Source organism: Puma concolor, chromosome D4, assembly GCF_028749965.1.
Source record: "Puma concolor isolate L17-30 chromosome D4, mPumCon1.1.hap2, whole genome shotgun sequence".
In the NCBI taxonomy this organism is placed as follows: Eukaryota; Metazoa; Chordata; class Mammalia; order Carnivora; family Felidae; genus Puma; species Puma concolor.
This window is the reverse complement of record NC_141679.1, coordinates 61,555,300-61,574,715: the sequence shown is the minus strand read 5'-3', so window position 1 is coordinate 61,574,715 and position 19,416 is coordinate 61,555,300. Positions and strand designations below refer to the sequence as shown.

Sequence of the window (19,416 nt, the reverse complement as noted above, 5' to 3'; positions counted from 1 at the left end):
GCAGATAGTACTTAGGAGCTCTATTCTGGGTGGTTTTATAATGAATGAGTTGGTTTTGTTTTGTTTTGTTTTGTTTTTTAATAGAGCCTAGCCTACATTAGCGTTGAATTATACAGAAGACTTTTGCTTTGGTTCTGTGTACCAAGGAAATTAAATAATTTATTATTTCCATGATACAGAGCTGAAGCCTTATAAAGTGGGAAGCGCTCAACCTGAGACAAAGGATCCTGGGTTAGACAATTATTTAGATGTTATGCCCAGATGCCGACAGAAGCATGGTTCTCTCAGATTGGCCCCCGATTCCCACACAAGCTGTGATCTAGCACTGTCCTTGTTACTTGTCAGATGGCATGGTGGCTTTGCGGGAATGGTCCCCCCTCTCATCCTGGGTGTCTTCTGAGACTCCAGGCCTGTTGCTGGAATAGTGGGGACGTGGACCCTCGGCGCAGCAAAGCAGCTCTGGCCCACCCCAGCAGCCCCCACGAGCAAGAAGGGATCTTTCCTCAGTTCTCAGGTTGAGACTTCTCTTCTCTTCTCTGAGGAGGCTTTCCACCCAGATCCCTGCCTCCAGTAGACACATCCCTAACAACTGCCTCTCCCCACCCTGCACTGTCGTGCAAGGTTCAGTTTCCTGTTCAGTGTGGAGCTTGCCTCGTGGTTGTCAGTCCCCTCAGTCATCGGGGGGCAGTGCGGGTGGGGAGGGGTGGGGCCGTACCTCCCTTGTCACTAGTTGGAACCCCAGAACCCAGCATATGGCCTGGAAGCTAGGAGAACCTCCAGGAATCTTTTGTTTTTGTTTGGTCTCTCCTTTTTGTGCAAGTAGCATTATGAATTCATGGATCTTTAAAATATATATTAAATGGGCTGTATTCCAATCAGTTGAAGACATTATTTTTTAATGCAGTCAGTGTTTTGGTGGCTCTACTTGTGTTTCTACCTTTCCTCCACATTTTCTTCCAGTTTTTTGGAAAATTTTCAAAGCCTGCAAAAATTAAGAGATAGCACAATGAACATCATATATCCTTTGCGTAGGTACATGACTTGTTTGTGTGTTGCCATGTTGGTCTTCCTCTCCCCCTCCTTCCCCTGTCCATCTCACCCCTACACCCATTTTTTTTGTCGAAGACTTTGACAATAGTTTGCAGACATAATGACACTTCACCACTAAATATGTCAGTACGAGGCTGTTCTTCTCCTAAGAACAATTGTATTCTCTTACATCATCATAGTATAATCATCACACCTAAAAATTTTTTTTTTTAATTTTTTTTTCAACGTTTATTTATTTTTGGGACAGAGAGAGACAGAGCATGAACGGGGGAGGGGCAGAGAGAGAGGGAGACACAGAATCGGAAACAGGCTCCAGGCTCTGAGCCATCAGCCCAGAGCCTGACGCGGGGCTCGAACTCACGGACCGCGAGATCGTGACCTGGCTGAAGTCGGACACTTAACCGACTGCGCCACCCAGGCGCCCCATCACACCTAAAAATTAATAGCAATATGATATTACCTATATGTGGTCCATATTCAAATTTCCCCAGTTATCCCCAGAATGTCCTTATTGGCATTTATTTGGGGATAGCATGCTGTGTAAACCCTGTCATGTACTTAGCCCCCTTGAGTTTGCTACTTCTAATCTCCTACTTATTTTTATTGTTGTTGTTGTTGCTTTCAGGACATTGACCTTCCTAAAAGACCCAAGCTAGTTGTTTTATAAAATGTTCCCCAAATCCCAAATCTGGATTTGTTTGATCGTTTCTTCACAGCTTGATTCAGGTTAAACAATTTTGGCAAGAACCCAAACATGTTCTTCCCAGTGCTTTGAGTCAAGAGGTCCACCTCTGGCCTATTCTTGATGACGCTAAATTTGATCACTTGGTTAAGATAGCATCTGCTAGATTTATTGTAAAGATATCTTCTCCCCTTAGTAATTATTAGGTAAGATGTGGGGCAAGTCTTGGAGGCCTACAATCTTACCTGATGATGGTCCTTGGGGAGCCACTGTTATATTGGGGCTGCAGAATGGTCCTTTCCTGATTCAACTCCCACCCCCCACCCCCTTCTACACTAATGCTGGCATTCTCCTCTGCAGAAGAGTATTCCCTTTTTTGAGGCTTTCTTCCCCTCCCTCCCCTCTGCCCCCCCCCCCCCTTCTCTCCCTTCCCACCTCCTCCTCCATTAGTTTGGACACTTAATATTTACCTGCTTTAGATTTGGAATCAGCCCTTTCTCTAAGCATTCCTGATTCTTCCTGCTGGGGAATCATATTTAGGAACCATGATCTGGATGCTAGCTCTGCTCATTGCTACTGGGCTTCACTGCTTCTAGGTTTTTTCCAGTGGACTGAACTAGAAAATATAATTCTTAAAATGTTTTAATCAAAAGCATTTAAGGGGCATCTGGGTGGCTCAGTCGGCTAAGTGTCTGACTTTTTTATTTTTATTTTTTTTAATGTTTATTTATTTTTGAGAGAGAGAGAGAGAGAGAGACAGAGCACGAGCAGGGGAGGAACAGAGAGGGGGGAGACAGAATCTGAAGCAGGCTCCACACTCTGAGCTGTCAGCACAGAGCTCGACGCAGGGCTTGAACTCATGAACCGTGAGATCATGACCTGAGCAGAAATCGGAAGCATCTGACTCTTGATTTCAGTTCAGGTCATGATCTCACAGTTCATGGGTTACAGCCCCGCATCAGGCTTTGCACTGACAGCGTGGGGCCTGCTTGGGATTCTCTCTCTCTCCATCTCTCTCTGCCCCTCCACCACTTGCTTTCACACACTTTCTCTCTCTCAAGATAAATAAATAAACGTTAAAAAAAAAAGTGTTTAAACTTTAATATGGCTACAAGGAGATAATCACACAAATATAGGACATTTTACAAGTCACCTGGCCTGGATTCTCAGAAAATTTAATGTTGTGGAAAACAATAAGAACAATAACAGAAAGGCAGGGGAGTGTTCTCAGATGAAAAGAGATGATACAAATATAGCAGCCAAATGAGAGGCACGAATGCTGATTGGATCCTGATTTTTAGCAATGGAAAGGGCATTTTGGGGAAATTGAAGAGTCAGTGTGGACTGACCATGGGATGGTACTGAATTGCCCTTTATTCTCAGAAGTGCGATAATGACCCAGTAATGCTACTGGGGAATGTTCTCAGGTGGTGCATTCTGGACTGATAGGAAGGAGTCAAGTGTCAAAGTGCTTATAAGTTGATTTCAGATGCATCAAAACCAAAAACGTGTGTGTGTGTGTGTGTGTGTGTGTGTATACGTGTGTATATGTGTGTGTGTGTGTACATATGCATGTGTATGTGTATATAGAGAGGAAAGCAGATGTGGAAAATGCCAAATGGTGAAGGGTATATGGGGTTCACTGTATGTTCTTTCAACCTTTTTGTAGGTCTGAATATTTTAATAATGAAAAGTTGGGAATGTGTGTAGGGGTACCTTGGGAGGGGGGATTATATTTCTCCTAGTTGGACAGTGAAGATGCATCTAGAAGTTTCTTTACAGATTTTTTCCTTGTGTGATTGTATTAGCAACTCTTATACTCTTAAGTACCTTTGTTTTCAGGCCTTAGGGATTTATTTTTTTTCTTTTTGTTGATTTCTTTTTAAAACATATATAACTTTTAGATGATTGTATAGTCAAAAATATGCAAGGGGCGCCTGGGTGGCTCAGTTGGTTAAGCATCTGACTTCGGCTCAGGTCATGATCTCGAGATCCATGAGTTTGAGCCCCGTGTTGGGCTCTGTGCCGACAGCTCAGAGCCTGGAGCCCACTTCGAGTTCTGTGTCTCCGTCTGTCTCTGCCCCTTCCCTACTCACAATCTGCCTCTCTCTCTCTCTCAAAAATAAATAAACATTAAATTAATTAAAAATAATATGCAACAAATAGAGAATTTCTGGACCCAATACAGCTTCCCTCTGTTCTGGTCCCTGCCATTCCTGTAGATAACCATTTTTATTAGTTTTTTATTTAGTGTTTCTCATTCCAAATATACGTAAGTGTGTGTTTTCATTCCTCTTCCTCTTTAAAAAAATTTTTTAATGTTTATTATTTATTTTTGAGAGAGAGAGAGACAAAGACAGAGACAGAGTCAAGCAGGGGAAGGGCAGAGAGAGAGTGGGACACAGAATCCAAAGCAGGCTCCAGGCTCTGAGCTGTCGACACAGAGCCCGACGCGGGGCTTGAACTCACGAACTGGGAAATTGTGATCTGAGCCAAAGTCAGATGCTCAACCAACTGAGTCACCCAGGCGACCCTCCTCTTCCCCTTTCTTTTTAAAAATTTTTTTTTTAACGTTTATTTATTTTTGAGACAGAGAGACACAGAGCATGAACAGGGGAGGAGCAGAGAGAGAGGGAGACACAGAATCTGAAACAGGCTCCAGGCTCTGAGCTGTCAGCACAGAGCCCGACACGGGGCTCGAACTCACGGACTGTAAGATCATGACCTGAGCCAAAGTCGGACGATTAACCGACCAAGCCACCCAGGCGCCCCTCCTCTTCCTCTTTCTTACGCCAAAGGGAGTATACTAGATATGCTATTCTGCACCTTACTTTTTTCCCCTTAATTTTCCCAGAGCTCACTGTTTTATCAGTATATAAAGACATTCCTGATTTTTTACAGCTACAATTGGGGAATGAATTTCTAGAAGTGGGATTTGTGGGCCAAGAGAATGCGTCTGTAATTTTTCTAGAAAATAAGTATTTGCTGAATGAATGAGAAAACGAATGAATGAACTTGATTAAGAAGGAGCAGAAAGTAAAACGCTAATATCCAAATGGAGACTTAAGACGATTAGACTGAATAACTGCCTTGAGAGAGGCTGGTTTGAAACCCCTCTGACGAAGTCTTGGAGTGTGCAGTTTTCATTCTGTCGCCTAAAGAAAGCATCCCTCCTTGGTTTGTCAATTAAACACAGAACTGCAAGCTCGTGAAATGGTGGAGCTGAAATAAAAAGCCAGCCAGCGTCATCTCCTCATTTTAACAGCGAGGAACCCCAGGCCCAGAAAGAGGAGGGGACCAACGGAAAGGTGGAGAAGAAAGTCCAAATTTAGTTCAGTTCCACCTACTTCAGTAAACAGCACGTGAAATATCTGCTTTGTTATAAAGCACACTTGTTTGCATATTCTACCAGGAGCCAAATGTAAAATTCGACTCCAAGAGATAGTCCATAAAGAGCACAGCGGTTCAGACCCCTGAGCGCTTTCTGTCATAGTGACATCACCTTCAACAGAGCTGTCTCGGTGTAAATGGATTTTGTTTCACATCTTTTGTGTTCTTCTAGAGCATTCAAATGCAGTCATGATGATAAATCGGATCAGGTGGAGGCTTTGACTGGCTGTGTGCGTTCTGGCCGATGATGTGGGTGGTCATGTTTGCTGAGGATAGTCTGAAATTACATAATCATGGCGTTGGTGGCATTCTGTTTTGATTCTGAGCAGGCAGCATGGAGCGGCAAATGAGTTTAGCCCAGCCCAGCCGTGGGCTCGGGCTGTGAGCGGGGCAAGTCCCTTGTCTTCTCTGGTCCTCGGTGTGTAAAATGAGGAGTTAGGCAAGTTCAGGATGGCAGATAAATGAATGACGTTGGTGCCGTTACTTCCCGGTCCTGTGCTAACTGCAGGCATGACTAATTGATCACTGCACACTCTTCACTGACTTGACCCACTTCTTTTGCAGCCACTGTCAGCCGGCTCATGATGTCACATAGGGTCCCGCCTATTTACCGTCTCTGGCTTGGATGGTTACTTAGGACTACCAGAAAGAATACAGGTGCCCAGTTAAATTTAAATTTCAGACAAAAAAAGAATAAGCTTTAGTACAAGTGTGTCCCCAGTATTGCTAAATATGGCAGCCCTCTTACTTAGGCCATTTCTACTTGTACAGTTAATTCTCTCTTTTAAATGTAATTAATTTCTTTCAGTCCAGACATCTATCTACCCTCCCAGTGGTACTTCTGGTAGTGTATATTCTCCAGTGCCCAAATAAGAGTCTAACTCATTCTATATTGTTTCAATTCATATTATGACTTAATGTAATGGAAAGTGGTGGAGATTTGAGGGGGAGATTTTAATTTCTGAGGACTATATATTTTTGTAGGACTCCTTAATGAACCTACAATCCAGTGTTTCCCCGATCTCATAGACCCTTGGGTATACCACTTGGATTGTTAACTTATTTCGTATTTTCCCTTAAATACACTCGTCTTTTTATTTACAGACCATGAATGGGAAAATCAGTATCACTTTCTAAGAAGTTGGTGTAAAAGTAAAAAAGAGAAAACATACTTAGTGAGATATAAAATATTAATCTGGGGCTCAACTAAAATCGTTGGGTCTCCCACCAGCAGTATACATAGGCCACAGCACTGACTCGTGCAATCCCCCTGCTGGTTTGGGAATCACCTCCATGACCTTGATAGATATGTGATTCTTGAGCATCTCCTTGAATACCTCCAGCGATGGAGAACTCAGTACTTTGCAAGATTTCGATTCGTTTTTGAATACCTCATTATTAAATGTTTCTTCTTAAATATTGATCCATATCAGCCTCCCCGAAACAGTCATCTATTGATCCTCATTTTCTCTCTGGGACCCCACACACGAAGCTTGTTCCCTTTGCCTTCATTCATACATTCATTTATTCAGCAAATATTTGAATGCTTCTTATCCAACAACTTGAGTGGCTATTATCTTACAGTAGCATTGGGGAAGTAAGGATGTACTTACAATATAGTGTGATAAGGTCTGATAAGGTCTGATAGGGTGGAGGAGGTCCAGCTGGCCTAGAAGCATCTGTGTGTGTATGTGGGAAAGCTTTTTCATAGGGGAGTGAGAGAGGCCTGATATGATTTGGGAAATAGAGGGCTGGTGTGAGAGGGAGAGAAAGGAGGCTGAAACAGTAGAAAAGGTGAAGGGTGACCAGACCAGGTAGGTTTTGTAACCCTTGCCTTCCATCAGCACAGGGATTTATTTCCTATAAAACATTTTCACATCCAAGTTCTCATTTATTTTTTACGAGCCTTTGGAGAGTTAGTCGGGACAGGACTTAGTCTCTCCATTTCACAGGTAAGAAAACTGAGACCTAACGTTGCTGGTAGATTTGCAGCTGGTATATGGAAAAGCTGGGTCTTTATGTCCCATGGCCATGTGTCTGTGCTCATTTCCTGTGTCCCAGCTCCAGCCCTGCTGGTCCAGAATGACTTCCTCTACCCTTTCGAGGAAGACTTCACATTCTTGGAAAGCACCTTTGAATATTTTATCTTGATTCAACTTAATTAATTTTCCCCGGACTGACCATGAAGCGAATCTCAGAGGTCTGGAGTCCAGAATTCTGCCACTCCCTTCCTTGGTTATGGGAGGCATTGGCTTACAAGGGCGAACTGAACCAAAGATGACCCCTTCTTTTGGAGGCCTGATGTCCCTGAGATCCAGCCTTCCCACAGCAAGACGAAAAACCGGTGCTGAGAGAACTGAGGGATAACAGGGAAGGCTCCCTGGAGGAGGTGGCTATGAGTAGGCCCGGACAGATGATTAGGAGCTGGCCCTGAAGAGATGGGAGGATCCAGCAGACAGAAATACTCCACGCACTTTCACTGCAAGCATTGAGGTGGGCCCCAGCACACCTTTCTCCCCCTATAGATATGATGTCAACCTATCGACTAATTAGAGGTGCTAAATTGACATGAGGAGACATGATTTTTGCAGTGTGGTAATTAAAAGGCAGTTGGCTTCACAGCTGTGATCACACGAGAGCACTTCTTACCCATAAAGACATCAACTGAAAGCAAAGTGCAAAGGAGCTGAGGAAGCCGAAGAGGATTCTAATGTAATTTGCTAATTTCCTACATTTGTCACCTGTACAGCTGCAAAGGGAAAATGGAACATTTTACCAGAAGTTTAAGAGAAAATTAAAGACATACATTCTAATTGTACACAATTAGACAAGCAATATAATCATTATTATTTTTTTAAATTAACAAGCCATTTTACATTCACTACATTAGGATTTAGAAGGCCTGATTTAGAATTCTGTCTCTGTCTGGTAGCAGCCACATCACAGCGAGTGAACCCATTCATTCACCGAGGCATCTCATCTGTCAAATGGGTATACCCCTCTCCCTGCTGCCTTCCTCGGGGTTGAGGTATCACTGAGGGAGAAGCTTTGTAAGTTAAAAGGCCTTTCATAAGGATAAGAAACAGCATGTAACCCTCGTAATGTCTAAGTCTGGAAGTTGTGACCTGACATTAGCCATCATTCACTGGGTGCCTATACTACTCTGATCCTGAGACGGGAGGGGGATGGGGTATGTCACCCTGGATTACAGAGAAGGAGACAGATCCCACAAGGTGAAGGAGTGCTCCCAAAATTGAACAGTGAGTAGCAGACCTGGAGCTTGGACCCGACCCATCGAAACTGAAACCCTGAATTCCTACCCTTATGGACCATACTACTTTCTCAGCACTGGCTTGGTTTTGCCTTTTCTCTGTTTTACTCCCACGTCTGACTTAAAAAAGAAAGAAAGAAGGATTTGGGGAAGTAATATTTGTTTTCCTATCTTCTTTGCATCAAATAATGATAGAAATGCTGAGGTGGGGAATGAAGGAGTAAAAATTACTGGACCGCATAACAAAAGCGAAAAAGTAAATTACTTTGTAATTTAATATTTACAAATAAATAAAAGCTATTTCTTAAACTGGGTGATGGGCAGTTGGATATTGGCTTTGTTATTACTCCTTAAGCCGAACATGTATATTTCATACACTTATACAGTTATATGTAGTTTATATTTCATGATAAAAGTTTAAAAAGAAAAATATGAAGAATTTTCTGTTAAATAAAAAGCCAAATATATGTATGAGTTCTGTTTCACATAATTGAATTGGGCCACCTTAGGGAAATCAAAAGCATTATAAGCCAGTGATTCGGTATTATTGTTGTTTCTTTTAAACAAATCTTATTGTTTCTTCTCCTTTCTTTTAAATTGCCCTAGCTGTTTTCTCCCCTTGTACCGGGTGCCTCCCTAGGAAGCAGCCTTGAATATTGGAAGAGAGAGCTGCCTAAAAGGAAAGTCCCAAGTTCAAGCCTTAGCCTTGCCACTTGCTAACGTGTGAATTCAAGCCACTCACTCAACCTCTCTGAGGTCCGGTTTCCTTATTTATAAAACGAGAGTAATACTGTCTACTCTACCAATATGGTGGGGTTTTGCGAAGATGAAAATTAAACTAAAGAAGTAAATGTGTTTTGGAAGTTGTTAATTATAGAAGCATCGCAGTCTGCGGAATGAGCAAAGACTCGTCAGTCTCCCTGCTCTGCCTGTTGCTTGCTGGGTGACCAAGTGCCAGTGACTTAACCTCTCTGAGCCTCAGTCTCCTCATCTGAAAAATGCAGATCACAATAGTGTCTCCCTCATAGTATTATTTTGCCCATCAAATGAGACAGTGAATGCTGAGCCCTGAATGTGATGTTTGCCCCACAGCAGGTGCTCATCATACAACTTCAAGGAGTCAAAATACCTGAGCTGGAATCCCAGCTTTGCCCCTTATGTGGTCTCAGGCATGTCACTGTACCTCCCTGAGCCTCAGTTGCTCCATGAAGAACGAAGACAATGATGCCTCCTCTACCTCCCTCACGAATTGTTTTGAGCCCCGCCCCGCCCCCCCCCCCCCCCCCGAAGAATATGGCATGGAAGTGAGTGGTGAGAGCCAGGCTGCTGTGCACCTCTGAGTGATTCGAAACTAGCACTCATCAACAAAAGGAGAGATGATTGTTCCCCAAGTGGTTCCAGCCCGGGATGTCTGCCTAAAGAGGCCTACAACCTTAGGGCAGGTCTCCGCACGACACCCCAGCAAGCCTTCCGGGGGACTGGGGCTTCACGAACCCACCCCGATGCCGGGCATTCCTTTCCCCTCGTTAACTAGGGAAATGCTTTGCAACCGCTCCGCATCACATTAATCTCACGGGCATCTGTGGAGAGGCACTTTGTGTCCAGTCTTTCGCCAGGGCTTGGGGTGCAGCGGCGACCTGGCGCAGACCTAAAGCAGCCCGGAGTTCCCAACGCACCCAGCCCAGTGCCTTTGTATACATCCTGGCACTGGCCACAAACAGGGTTTTGTCAGAAGCTTCCTGAGAAAGTTGCATTCCATTCATCTCGGCTGAAAGGGACCCGAGATGACAAATACTTCCCTCATTTAATTACAGAAACAGTCAGCAAACCCATGGAAAGAGATTAAACCAAGCAGAGAAAAGAGCAAGCCTCCATCCTATTCTGCCCCCCTTGCTTCTGGCCCCAGTTTCTCACCTAGGATTTAGCAAGGAGGGCCGCTCTTAGATGTACTCTCCACCTGAAAAGTGCCGAATCTCTGCAGGAAAGTTAAAGTCAGAGACCCCAAACCAGGGAAAGAATGAATTGCATTTAGGCAAGAATCCATCAGTGGCTCGGAGTTTAATAAAGATCCTGAAGTTGGGAGGTATGTTTACATTTTTCATCTGGGCTTACATCTGCAGAGAAGTGAGACGCAAAGGCAATTATCTGAATAAATCAGATCAAATGAAATGCATACCCGCATGAAGTGAACAAACTTTTTCATCATTTTCCTCAATTGGAGAAAATTCTTGGGAAGAAAAGCAGAATTGTGTGGTCACAAGGAACCTTTGAAATCCTTTGTCCATCATTTTCAGAGGTGAGGAAAACAGACACCTAGAAGAAATGATGCCCTTGTTCTCATGGTCCTAGAGACAGGGTTGAGCCTGGTTTTCCCAGGTCCCTAAAGTGGCCTTGTAGTGGCCTCAGCTTAATGTTGAAGTGACTTGTGGTTCAATGTGCACACCCTAAACTCGCAAAATACTGCGTGCCAGGAGAGAGATGCTGACGACTCTCTCCCCTTCCTACTCTGCTGGGTAAGGTGTGCCCCCAGAACGGAAACTTTCTATGTGTGAGAGACTGGAAACCTTGCCCCCTGTGCTACTGGGTCTCAGAAGAAGGAGCAAGCCTTCAGGTTTTGGATCATTGCCTCATCTCACCCGGAACTGGAAGTTAAGAACCGGTTGAAGAAAGAGAACCAGATGTGAACTTAAAAGACCAGCTTCACAGTTCCTGTATTGACCTTGCACAACTGTATCACCTTTCTCTTTCCTTGGTTTCTCCGGCTGTAAGATGGATGGTGATTCCTACCTCAAAGAACCAAGGGACTCTAAGACTAACTGACATCCTAGATGTTTGGCAGCTTCGATGATTCTAAAAAAGATGGAGCTAGATTAATAAATTCCCACTAAGCTTTGCCTCCCAGCACTCCGGACACTACCTCGTAAAATAACAATTGTTCTGAAAAATAATGGACTTTTCCCTCTCTCTCCCACAATCTGCGTTAGAGACCCAGGGCTTTGCCAGTCAGAAAATTGGACAGCTACACCTCTACTCACAGTTGCTGATCTTTGAAGCAACCAAGATGCTTTCTTCTCTTCATTTTTATCTATCTTTGTAAATTCAAACAAAGCTATAAATTGCTAGGAAAAGCTGGATAAGGAGAAGACAGGAGGGCATTAGAAATGCACTGCATACTGGGAAGCAGAAACCTCCCAAGTACAGTTTTATGGGCAAGACAGAAAAACCCTGGCAACTGTGCATGATGGAAATTTAATGTACTGTGTTGATCCAGAGTATCTGAAAATTAGGCACTGAGGGCAAAGCTGTCACCTCATTAATGTAGAACAGCAAAAAGTGAGAGCCTCTTGGACACCTAAGACTGTGCTCGAATACTTCTTTTTCAGTTTGCTGGGTAAAATATTCAATTATAATGTAAAAAGACAGAAAACAGGGCCAACGGCAATCCACATATTATGTTATTTGATAAGCCATGTCTGAAAAGACCTGCCTTGCTTTTGACAATGAGTACACTAGAAACACCTAACATCCAGCCTTTGAAAAAATATTGCAAAAATAATCAAAGTTGCATAATACCCAGAAAAAGCAGAGGAAGAGTCCATCTCTGAAAATGTTCTATTGCAGGATAAAGAAGAAAACTTCCAAAACATACTTGGCATCCTCAATCATATGCAGAAAAAACATGGTCTCCATGAATTAGCCTGAGATAGGATGTCGGGGTGTGATCATACAAAATTCTTGGAAAATGGAAACTCTCAGTAACAAAATAAAAATATATTAGAGACAGTAAAGCTTAAAAGTGAGGCTGTTGAAAAGCATATCAACAAACTTGTAGAACAAAGAAGCTGAATGGCTGAATTGTTTATGTACCACATTGTAGTCAAAGGTCTGCAGAGTCAAATAATAATGATGTGCCACCAAATCCCAGAAAGATTAGCAAGGAAAGATTGTAGGAAAGCAATAAGATGCTCTTGTGAGATACAGAAGACAAGGACCAGGAGATTATATACTTATTGTATAAACTACATTTAGAGTATATGTAGATTTTTTTTTTTCTGAGTTGAAAGACCTGAGTGTATAGATTGAAGGATTCCCTGTGTTTCAGATAAAATCAAGAGTGCCCACACCAAGATCAATCTTGGCAAATATTTTGAATTCTAGGAATAAAGAACAAACATTCTTCAGGGATCCAGGCAGAGGATACCAGATGGCTACAAAGGAACAAGAGTCAAACTAGCCCCAGATTTCTCATCTGTATCACTTTGTAGTTTCAAGGGGGAGAAGTGTAGCCCAAGAATTTTATACCCAGCTAAATTCTACCATGTGTGTGTCAAGGCAACTGAGGGTCATCCTCAGCAAGTTTTCAACTACTTGCCCTTCTTCATAATATTAAAAGATACTCCAGCAGGTTGAGACAAGAAGCAAGATTAACATATCCAGAATGAAGAAGAGTAGACATGTAGTCTAAATACCAAAGAGAACATGAGGAAACAAATAGGAAGCATACAAAAAAAGAGTAAGACTGCCAACAGGATGGTAAGTGCAAGGTCAAGAACTTATTACAGCAATAAGCATATATGTTTTTAAATCCATGTGCTCTTTTCAAGAAATATACTTTCAAATAATCTTAACAGAATGCAAATAAAAGGAGGATCAGATCTGTGGCAGGCAAATGCAAGCAGAAATTAAGTAAGGGTTTCAATATTAATATTATGCATGATATGATATAAGTCAAAAAGTAATAAAGTGACAGAAAGGTTTGTTTTACCTTGACAAATATTTTAATTCTTAGTTCATGTAATGATGATTAAGTGCTTGTGTTTGGACTAGACAAGGATATACATTGCTGAAAAATAAAGATATAATTGTAATAAACTTTTATGCTGAGAACAACATAAAATCAAAGTATATAAAGCAAAAACTGTTGAAATACATAGGGAAATTGTCAGAGACGATAGAGAAAAATGTAGTAAGTCTTCTAATCTTTGACAGATCGAGTAAACAGAAATACAAAGCATGTGATAATAAGATACTTTTGTTGATTATATCTGTTATGCATAAGAAGTCTGACAAAGACTTTTATAGCTTACAAACTGAGACTGCATTCTCTTTGCCAGCCACCATGGAACTTTTAGAAAAATTGATTGTAGAATAGGCCACAAAGAAAATCTCAATAAATTCCAAAAGCAGACACTAAATATGCCGGATTCTCAAAACAATGCAACAAAACTATAAATGAGAACAAAACTATAAAATCAATTTAAAAGTACTCTCCAAAATAAATCCTTGGTTAGGGATTAGCTCAGAGTCTCAATCATCACAGTCTGTTTAGAAATGAACTTGGTTGTGGGGTGCCTGGGTGGCTCAGTCAGTTAAGCCTCTGACTCTCGGTTTCAGCTCAAGTCATGATCTCATGGTTCATGAGATGGAGCCCCGAGTTAGGTGGCACAGAGCCTGTTTGGGATTCTCTCTCTCTCTCCCTCTCTCTCTGCCCTTCCCCCCCTCAAAATAAATAAATAAACTAAAAAAAAAAAAAAAAAGAAAGAAAGAAATGAAATGAAATTAACTTGGCTGTGAGAAATAAGGCAGGAGAGCCCAGAAAGGTTTGGCATTCCAGTTAGGGCCATAAGAGTGACTATGCCTGGAAGGAAGGCCTAGCCTAGCAAGTACATAGGATGCAAGGGGAGAAAGAGGGCTGGTATTGGAGTCCTGTAGATCTGGATTGGAGTCCTGCTCCTACCTCTTCCTGGCTATGGTGAATATGTCAGCATCTCCCCATTTTTTAGGTTTTAGCCTACTTATGCAACACTAGGGATGTTGAGCTATGTTCATGGTTCTCAACCCTCCCTGGGCATCATAATCACCTGTGAAGAATTTTAATAATATTGGTGCCTAGGCTCTAGGTCCAGAGATTCTGATGCATCTGGTTTGCCATGGGACCAAGGCATCATATTTTTTTTTTAAATCTCCCTAAGCGATTCCAATGTACAGCCAATAACACAATTCCAATAACACAATAAAAATATATTGAGAACCCCAGAGCTAGATGACTTCTCAGGTTCCTGCAATTCTGAAATTCAGCAGCGCTACTAGGCATGTGCAGACTTTGCCCATGGAAGAAAGTTTCAGGGGGCTAAAGCCAGAGGAACGGTGATGCAGAGCAATCCAATCAAAGTGTGCATTATCTCAAATGGGGCAGAAAATGCCAGTGCCAGTTAATATTTTGCACCCAACATGATTTAGACTGGGGGCATATATTGTACTCCAAGCCCATTGTAAACACAATGGGCCATTTATTCACTGAACAGTAACCACTGTAATTACCTACAGGGCAAACATACGAGGTTGTTCAAGCAACAATTAATTGTGGACCTGGAATTGATGGGACAATAGTGATAAAGTATCAACCAGAGTGTGATTCAGAAATCACATCAGAAAACCAATATTTCCCAAATTGTGTTAGATAAGCATTTTGCGGGAGGTGATGGCACATATACCACCCCAAGTCCTGAAAGAGTTACTCCCGGATTTTTCTGATAGCTCCTTCTTACGCTGGTGACTGTAGGAGGCTTGAAGTGTTGTTTTAATGTTGAGAGAAAAATCACAGACCCTGTGTTTGAGGAGACGATAGAGAACATCTATTTCTGGTGCTCACCCTGGGACCCAAATGTCACCAGCAGGCAGGGGTGCTGCCCTTGTTTGGGTTGTGGGATCCTCTCTGTGAATCTGATAGCAGCCATGGATCCTCTTTTCCGTGAGGAAAAACGTGCATGTCAGTAATGCACACATGACCACACAAGCCTTTTCACAGAGTTTTTGGGGAGCTCACAGACGCCTTGGAACCCCTCTGTATTCTCATTAGGTCGTAGTCCAGCCCCCGTGTGCATACCTCCGGACACAGGGATCTCATTTCTTCCATTGCTGGGCAACTCTGAATGGAAGCCTTCCTCAGTGTGTCCAGTGGAGATCTTCCCCTCTGTATGTTCTCCCTATTTGTTCTTATTCTACCCAGAACTTTTTTAAACTGTCATTCTACACTTGACTTTTACCAATCTTGGGATGATGTCCCTACACGTACCCTCTAGCTCTAGGGGACAGATGATGGGATATTTCATTCCTACACGTACCCTCTAGCTCTAGGGGACAGATGATGGGATATTTTATGTTCATCTCCAGCAGATGGGATGTGTTAAGGTTGCTGGCTGGATGCAAGAGATGCAGGGGTCCTAGGTAGTGGCTGTCTACCCTCTGAGCCAGACCAGGAAAGGACAAAGTCTCCCCTGCACCACTCTGCAAAAGTCTGGCAGGGAGGGGAGAAGGAGTGCTTCCTCAGATAACAGGAGAGACAATAAAAGCACCTTCAGCTGGGGCCTGAGGGCACCGGATGTTATTTCTCTGGATGCTGAAATTCACTCTGGGATGGATTAGGTCTAGAGCTGCTGTGAGGATGGCAAGGGCTCAGGGAGAAAGCAGGTGGTGGCAGGTGAGCTTGCCTTGGTTATGCCTTCTCTGGGCAAAGGATTTACATGAGACAAAAGAAAGAAGGAAGAAGAAGGAAGGGAGGGAGGCTGGTAGGAAGGAAGAGAGGAACAGAGGGAATGGGGGTGTGGTGTGGTGTGGTGAACGACAGACTAAAAGAAACCATGGAAGAATTATTTAATGATCTCGGTGAGGGAAAGGCCTTTCTAAATATGACACAAAACCTGAGGACACTAAAGAGAAAAAATCGATAAATTCAACCACATTTAAAAAAAAAAGTCTCCATGTCAGAAGACACTGTAAGAAACATAAAAAGAAAAAGTTCAAACTAGAGGGACATTAGCAACTTCTGTTGCAAAGGGCTAGTTTCATTAATGTAAAAGATCACTTATGCCAACTGATAAGAAAAAGACTAGAAATCAAATTGGAAAACAGGTAAAGGATGTGAATGGTTTCCAGAAACAAACTGCAAATTGCTCTTGAGCATAGGAAAAGGTACTCAACCTTGCCTCTAATAAGGTAAATGCAAATTAGACGAGCAAGAAGAAACCATGTTTCCACCTTCACACAGCAAAGATCAAAAAGTGTGATAAGTGCCTTCTGTGGGTGAAGCCAGGAGGAAAGGGAGAGCAGAGATCAGAGGAAATGCTATGGAGGAGGTGACATTTAAGCTGGGCCTTGGAGGACAGATAATTAAAATCCAATTTAGCAACTTACTGGCACTTAAAAGAAAGAGAAGGAATAATAAAGGGGAAGATAGACAGATTTGACTACTGAGTGTAAATTAAAACACACACACACACACACACACACACACACACACACACACACAAAATGAAAAGCAAACAAACCGGGATATTTGTAGCCACTGCAATAAGTCTGAGTTTGGATGCTGTACATATAAAAAAAGTCTTCATTAAATTCAGTAAGAAAAGCATTAGAATACCACTCAAAAATAAGCAAAGGATATGACAAAGTCACTCCTAAAATAGATCATACTACTGGTTAACGATCCCATGGAAATGGTCTCAACATTATGCATAACCCATGAATGCAATATGATTCATTTTTTTAGTGATAGATCATTATAAGATTATATAGAGGAATGTTTTATTTCTCTCTGTTGCGATGACTGTGGTGAACTAGGCCCTCTAATTATACCTGGCTAGTGGGTGTGTAAATTGATACAATGGGGTAGGGATAAGTATTAAATCTTTAAAAGCTCATATCTTTTATCTGGGAAATTTTATATCACAGACTCTATGCAATAGAAATAGCCTAAAATGTGGAGAAAAGATGCTCTGCACAAAGATGCCTGTAGACTAATATGACAATAATAACAAATTACGAACGGTCTAAATGCCCCCAAATTAGAGAGTATTCAGTAAATCTTGATGTGTTCATATGCTGGAATATTATGCAGCCATTAAAATGTTTGCAAGGAGGTTTTGTTTTGTTTTTTAAACAGGATGGTTTTGATGCTTGTAGGATAATGTTAAAGAGTGGGGAGGAGTTCAATTGTGTATGTAGAATGATCTCAAGAACCTCTTTTTTAAAAAATCACTGTGCATGGAAAAAGGACCAGAAGGAGATAAAAATGACGGTAATGGTGGTTCGCTGATGAGGGATAAATTATTGGTGCATTTTTTTTCCTTCTTATTTTGCATTTTTGAAACCTTCTCTTCAATTATAATGTGTTACTTTCACAACAAAAGGGCTTAAAAAATGTCTTGCCCCATGTGTTTGTGCCCCACATCAGGCTTAGGGTCTGGGCTCCATGCCATTCGGAAAGATCCTGGGCTGGCTCACAGCCGTGAAACCCACCAGTAAAGGTGTTGCCTCTTTTGTGTTTTCCAGCTTTCCTTTGCTGCGACCACGCCTGTTCTAGCTGATAAGAAAAAATACCCTTATTTCTTTCGGACTGTCCCATCGGATAACGCGGTGAATCCAGCCATCCTGAAGCTGCTAAAGCATTACCAGTGGAAGCGAGTGGGCACGCTGACCCAAGACGTGCAGAGGTTCTCCGAGGTAGGTTTGCGGAGAGGGCGCGTTCTCACCTACCTGTTAGCTGTTGTCTTCTCCCGCCAAGGTGCAATATGGCTCAATCAGGGATGGGTGATATCACAGGGCTTGTAAGCACGCTTGCATTAGCAGGATCAGAGCTGTTTTACCACCGACAAAATAGAGCTGGTGGCTGAGCAATTGGTGCACGGCAGAGGTGAAAACCTACATCGAGACAGCTCAGGAGCCCAACCTTCCCTTTTGTCGTGCCTTTGGGCTAAATCGTGTGATGCATTCCCTTACTGCTCTTGTAGGTTTGCTGTCCTTGTTACTGATGCCGGGTGACCATCTAAAATCATGCTGTGCCCCCAAGAGTGTTTCTACTGTAAGGGGAGTTTGGGGAGGGGCTGGCTTGGAAGGAAGGCTCCAGTGCCACCGTGGATTGGTGGGTTTGTTTGGGGTTTTATTTGGTTGTTTATTTTAATGGCTTACACACACACATCATATGTGGTGTTTTAGGGTTTTGTTTTGTTTTGTTGCAAAAGAAAAAAAAGTTGAATATATATAGTAAAAAAAAAAAACGTAAAAGCGTTGCTTTGCCCAATCCCCGTAAATCCTACTTTCTCTCCCAAGGGAACTCCTGCTTTGAGTTTACTGCTCATCTGCCCAGAACTTTTTCAATATACTGTTTAAACCCAAATGACTCCATACTATATATTTTGCTTTTTTCACTTTACTACGGATCTTAGAGAGCTTGATTGACCTCATTCCTATTAATGGGCCATGCTGTTCTGTCAGATGGATAGATGGTAATTTACTGAATGTGTGCAGCTTTCTGATACCACAGCCAGCACCTTCCCGCCCGGGTGGGCATCTCCGTAACAGATTTATAGCAGTGGAATTATTGGATCATTTAAAATATTGTGACAAACTGACCTCCAGGGAGGCTGTTCTGATTTCTAGTCCCAACAGCAGCGTGTGAAAATGCCCATTTCCATGCTTCTTAACTAACGGCGGATATTAGCAAGGGTTTAAAAAGTTTTCCCTACTCAGATGTGTGCAAAAGGATCTCTTGCCTTCTTTCCCATTCTCCCTGTAGCTCCTACTTTCCTCTTCTCTCCTGCATGTGCTCTGGACACCCAGAGCGTCCCAGCAAAACAAGCTATTCTATATGTGCTTAGCGGCCTGAGAGAAAAAAAAAAAACATGAACTGCATAGGGAGGAAGGGTGTGGGTCGGTGGACCTCTGCGGCAGGAGTCAGGGAGGAGTCACCCCTGGGTGTGTGTCCGGGAAGGTGGGTACAGAGCAGTGGGAATCACCAGACCTGTTTCCACTGCAGCTTTGTACTTTCTGAGGCTCTGCCCTACCTCTCTGGGGGGGGGGAAGGAGAGCTCCCTCCACACATTGGCTGTGTGACCTTGGAGAAGTCCCCTCACTTCTCTGAGCTGGGGTTTCCTCCCCTATAAACACGGGGACAGTAGCCTTCCCTGCAGGTTCTTGCCGACATCAGTCATAGATTCAAAAGAGCTTTGGAAACTGTAAAGTT

At 42.7% G+C, this 19,416-nt stretch overlaps 1 protein-coding gene across 1 annotated transcript in view; it reads left to right on the top strand.

The window, feature by feature from the left end:
- The window catches only part of GABBR2 (gamma-aminobutyric acid type B receptor subunit 2), a 349,107-nt gene that overhangs the window by 123,832 nt on the left and 205,859 nt on the right, over positions 1 to 19,416 (top strand). The window contains exon 3 of the mRNA XM_086683581.1: positions 17,727 to 17,897. Within this exon, the coding sequence (XP_086539707.1) occupies positions 17,727 to 17,897 (171 nt within the window). The remainder of the gene's footprint in view (positions 1 to 17,726; positions 17,898 to 19,416) is intronic.